The sequence below is a fragment of the Camelina sativa genome, chromosome 10 (genome assembly GCF_000633955.1).
Source record: "Camelina sativa cultivar DH55 chromosome 10, Cs, whole genome shotgun sequence".
Classification (NCBI taxonomy): Eukaryota; Viridiplantae; Streptophyta; class Magnoliopsida; order Brassicales; family Brassicaceae; genus Camelina; species Camelina sativa.
Genome location: NC_025694.1, coordinates 16,266,165 through 16,271,937, shown reverse-complemented (window position 1 = coordinate 16,271,937; position 5,773 = coordinate 16,266,165). Strand labels below are relative to the sequence as shown.

The window sequence follows — 5,773 nt, the reverse complement described above, 5'->3', positions numbered from 1 at the left end:
CTTTGAGTGAAAGAGTTAGTATGGATGGATAAAACAAAGCTGAAATTGTTAAGCAGATTCATCAGAAAGCACGACTCAACATTGAAGCAAGGACAAAGCAGTATGATAAGCAAGCAAACAAAGGAAGATGACAGCTGGTTTTCGAAGTGGGAGATCTAGTGTGGATACACTTGAGAAAGGAATGTTTCCCAGCTGAAAGAGACTCTAAACTAATGCCAAGGGTCGATGGTCCATTCAAAATCTTGACGAAAATCAGTGACAATGCTTACAAGCTTGATTTGCAAGGTAAGTACAAAGTGAGTTCCATAGAAATGCATACTTCTACCGCAATTGAACAAGACGAAGGTGTATTTGAAAATACCTCAGGTGCATCTGGCCAAAAATCTACAATGCATACTTCTACCGCAATTGATCAAGACGAAGGTGTAAAGTCTCATGCAACTGTTTCAGAAGTCCGTCCACATAAATCTCCTATGAAGACAAATAAATAACCGGGAAAATCCCCAGTTAGGAGATCTGAGGTAATTTTTCTTTGTTTTAGATGATCTGAAACTGATATAGTTTACTCTATGACCTTTAGTAATAACTTGTATTTTGCAGCGACACAATCCACCTATAGTTGTTAAGAAAATCAGAAGTGCAAGCGGGTTGTTGCCGAAGGACGCTGGGCTTCAAACAACCCTGACCAAACTGTCCACTTTGTTCCCTTAGGGAAAAATGCAGTTAGAGTTTGGGTAGATATTGTGAAGGTGAACAATGCTGCAGTTTGGAGGCTATGTTCAGAAATATAAAGTATGGAAGATGCATTAGGAACATCTATCACATGGCCAGAAGACAAATTCATCATGTGTTAAACATGAAATACTTTAGTAGCTTGTTATGTTGTGTGTTTTGGATTGACTGTGACATTGTGTTGAATGCTTTTGGTTGAATGAATGAATGGATTTAGAAAACAGGCTTTTTGGTTCAATATTGTCCACTTTCAATAGCATTCATAATAATGCCATAAAAAGTACTAAATCTTCAACAGAAAAATATAATAGTCATGAAAACACATATAATAGCATACACAGTACTGCAATAAATACCAATATAGCAAAAAACAATTTTGCCATAACATAACTTATTACAGCACACAAAATCCTGCTATATATTTACGGATAATGACAAAATATTAAAGCTATGGAAGAAGTTACTATATTATAGCGTAATAAAAAACTGCAATGGTAGATTGAACCTATAATAGCATACAATAAAAAAAAAGCTATAGTATATGTCAGACCTAAGATCGCTGTCGAGAACATAGCGTTTATGAAAACACCGTTAAACATCTATTATAACGTTAATTGTATGCTATTAATAAGCGTTTTTCTTGTAGTGGGATGAAGTGCTTCAATCTCATTGAAAGCCTCATTAAAATCAGACAGCCTAAAACACCTTGCCGCTTTTTTCACCAGAGGGAACAAATGTTTTCCTTTGAACTTCACCAAAATGTTCTTATACAAATAGTAAGTGCAAATTTCACGGAAAGCCAACGGATACACTTCACCAATCGCTTTCCCTATTGACTTATGTCTGTTGGAGATTATCACAAGATTATTTTCATCAGGAATGGCAACTTTTAGTTGTGTAAAAAACCAACGCCAACACTCATCATTTTCAGTGTCAACAACAGCGAAAGCTATTGGGAAAATTTGAAAGTTATCATCCTGAGCTAGGGCTGTTAGAAGCGTCCCTTTGTAACTACCATGGAGAAACATACCGTCGACAACAACAACTCCTGTATCGTTTTCCTACAACAATTTTTAGCGTTGAAAACTGCAACCTAAAAGCCTCCGGCTTCATAGTCGATCCGACAAAGTTATCATCTTTATGAGGTCTCTTCTTAGGTGGCAGAGTCGGTGAGTCTTCCTCTTTATTCTCAGATGACGCACCATCGGAGTCGTCGAAAACATCAAATCGGCTTGAAAATTCATCGTCTTCTTCTTCGTCATCTGCTTCTTCGACAGCTTCTTCTTCTTCGTTTTCTTTGTCTTCGATCTTACTATAATCATAACAAGTGCCTTCAAATCCCCCACCGTCCACTTCGAATGTAGATTCTACTTTTGAGTCAGAACTGCTTGGTCGTTTCATCGTTCTTATAGCTCCACTAGTTTATGTAGACTCGTTGGCCGAAAACTCCACACAGAGACGTAGTTGATCGATTTTCCATAGCCCCAAAAAACATTGCAACTGTCGATCATAGGAGACATAAACTGGTGGATTATTATGCGCCATATGTTTCAATGTCTTGTTCGAGAACATTTAGCTCAGCTTTAGCTCATGGCTAAACGCGTCCAATCCGTAGTCTTCAAGAACAAGCTCCACAATCTTGTCGTGTGTTGTGCCTGCATCTATCTGCACAATTATACACCCTCTATGGTTGGTGTTAAATACATATATGTGTTTCTTTACCCAATTACCGGAAACAACTAGTACCGGAACTGGATCCATGAAAGAAAATGAAGAAAATGGGTGTAATTAAGAAGATGAGTGTAATTAAGAAGTGAAGAACTTAAGAAGTGAAGAACAAGCAGAAAAACAAGGTGAAGAACACTTTTTACTCAGTTGAAGAACAATATTAAGAAGGAACGACGTTTCGTATTTCCGGAGAAGATGATGACATGGAATGCTGACGTGGATGATGCATTATAACTCATCCACCAAACGAACATGTAAATCAGCCTAATTAAATCAGCCATGAAACAAATTATAACTCTGCCGCAACATGAATAACATTAGAGTAATTAAAAAGCAACAAAATGGCTTCCAAATTCAGCCGCTTAATGTCATAAATCAGTCATATCGTTTAATAAGTCAGCCATAACTGAATGATATACTAGTAATTAATCTTTTGCTACTAAGTCAGCCGTAAAATGGCTGAGTTGTAAGATAAGTCAGCCTATCACGGCTGAGTTATAGTTTTTAACCATAACTCAGCTGTAACGACATCTCATAAGTCAGCCGTTTTTCATAACTCAGCCAACCGGAAAAGTTAATTCAGCCGTAACGTTAATTCAGTGGTGATAACTCAGCCAAAAATTTGAAACCTCAACCATCGGGTGAAAACTCAGCCGTAAGGACGGCTGAGTTAGAGCATAACTCAGCCATATTTCACTAAGTCAGCCGTAACGCTTGGCTGAGTTATGCTCTAAGTCAGCCGTCCGCTCTTACTCAAATGTTTTTCCATAACTCAGCCACAACATATCTATAACTCAGCCGTCATTACCTCTGTAAAAGCGTTACGGCTAAGTTATTTAATACACGTCAACGATTTCTGACGTGACGTCTGACGTGGCAATGACATTTTTGTAATTACGTTTTTCCGATAAGATAAACCAAGGGCACGCTGGACAATTTGAAAATATCCGAAATATCTTAGTAATAAATAAAAGATTTGTTGATTCTGATAATATTACTTATTTTGAGTACATATGAGTAAATCTCTCTTTTTATATATACTTAATGAAGATGGAGGATAAAATACAACACATTATCGATCAGAAAACAAAGGGTGATATTAGTTACACATCACTAAAAATTAAAGCAAATACGGGAGACAGATTTATTTGAGGCACAACTGCTCACATATAAATAAAACACACGCACGCACACCACAAAAGGCAAATTCAAGAATCTTATAACTCATAAGTCATACCAACCTTGAGAAGCTTCGACCTTGGTATGGCAAGTGCTTTGTCTCCTTCCCGACAATTCTTCTTCAAGAAATTGTATGCATGGTTCACTATAAACTTCTTAAACAAAGAAGAACTTTTCTCAGCCGTTATCTCTGTCTCTCCCATCAGATAAACCATTCCTTTCTCTCTCGCTCTGTCCACCAGCTCTGTCTGACCCTCCGCTGATTGCACCTGCACCACTCTTGCCGACCTAATCTTGTTCGACGAAGATGAATGCGAGGAACCGATCCTCCCTGATGAAGGTACAGAGCTAGACAAGGGAACAAGTGTAGTCTCAACGTTCGCTTCCTCTTCTTTGTCCATCTCATCCACATCTCCTCCTCCGGACATGAAGTACTCATGATGGATAAACTCCTTTAAGTAATGAACAAATTGACGCTCGAACTCATCAGGCTCTTCAATGTCCTCCTTGTAACCATACCTCACAACACACCGAAACATCCCTGAATCCTTTGGCCCAACATAACGGAAAAAAAATCGTTCTGATGATGCCACACGGTTTATGGGAAGTGACTTGATCGATATCAAGACGAAAACCGAGTGGACTGAGGAAAGATTTGAGATATAGTGAGAGAACAATGGAGTTATACCGTGAACAAGCTCCGTGTAAAACAAACCAATCCCCGGAACCCGGTTTACATCAGGATTTGTAGCCATTTGTATAGCGGTTTCGCCAGAAATCTTCTCCCTTAGCTCATACCGGTACTTGAGGACATGAACGTATTGCCAAATCGCCATCATCGCCATCAAAACGATAGTTATCGCAAGAGGTAAATATCCACCACTCGTAAACTTGTACATGACTGACGATAAGTATAACATCTCTATAGAACCAAACACGACCAAGAACAAAGCGATCCACACTATGTTGGTCTTCCAGATAACCAGCATTATAAGAGTCACCATAAAGGTCGTGATGACCATGACGGTTACAACAGCGATCCCATAAGCATGGCCAATCTTCTCAGTGGTTCTGAAGGCGAGGGTAACAGCGATGCATGCAAGCATGAGTACGTAGTTGATCTCGGGGATGTAGATTTGTCCCTCGTACTTAGCCGAGGTGTGAATCACCTGCACCCTAGGGAAACAACCCATACGTAGAGACTGTGAGATTACTGAGAAGGCTCCCGATATCATAGCTTGGCTCGCAATGATCGATGCTGCCACTGCCACCACAAATGTTGGCCAGTATATCGGATCTGATATAAGATGCATCCAATTTTATATTGTTAGAGAAAATATATATTTAATTTAAGTAGGAATATGTAACAATATTTCCTTCATTGATTGATCCAGTTGACTTTGAGACGAAGCGTTATTAACTTTCACATATATTTTAAAGAATGTTTAAGAACAATATAAGAAGGCATGTAACTTTTACTTTTTCCAAAATGATATAAGATGAGAGTTAAAAGTAACCTGGGATTGAGTCGTAGAAAGTATTTGAAACGTTAGAGGCATGTTTAGTGAGGTACGCAGCCTGCCCGCAATATATTGTTACTAGCGCTGGATATGCAACACATGAGAAACTAATCTACGACATCAAAATTTGACAAAATTGGGTCAGTTTCTATATATATGTTCTAGGGTTTGATATTTTTTCCTTAAGAAAAAAAAATCTTTAATTAGGGAATATTAAAGTGACCTGTACGGCTCGGACGCTGAAATGACCTAGATCAGCAAACATGGCCTCCGTCCCTAATTCCACAAATTACATTTCAATCATTTTGGGAAGTAAATATATATATATATATAGTTATATATTGCTCTAGGATTATAATATAAAAGAAAAAAGTATAAAAAAGCAATTGAAGGAATAATTATGGATTCTCTATCTCACCAGTAATGCAGAGGAATACACCTCCGAGTGAAATCCAACCCTTTTTACCAGTTCTTCTAAAGTAGTGAATGATATACAGTGGATTAAGTGCCCTTAAGACGGTGATGTCATGCTTGAACAGATTAAAGAGACCGATTCCGGTAAGAAATGTGAACCATACGAGGATGATCGGGGCGAAGGAGAATCCAACTTTATC

At 38.3% G+C, this 5,773-nt stretch overlaps 1 protein-coding gene across 1 annotated transcript in view; it reads right to left on the bottom strand.

Moving 5' to 3' along the window:
• LOC104719114 (potassium transporter 5) overlaps positions 3,512-5,773 on the bottom strand; it is a 6,759-nt gene continuing 4,497 nt past the window's right edge. Inside the window, exons 7-9 of the mRNA XM_010436961.1 lie at positions 5,383-5,435; positions 5,157-5,271; positions 3,512-4,936 (exon numbers count right to left, since the gene is read on the bottom strand). Coding sequence (XP_010435263.1) covers positions 3,678-4,936; positions 5,157-5,271; positions 5,383-5,435 — 1,427 coding nt within the window. The 3' untranslated portion in view covers positions 3,512-3,677. The remainder of the gene's footprint in view (positions 4,937-5,156; positions 5,272-5,382; positions 5,436-5,773) is intronic.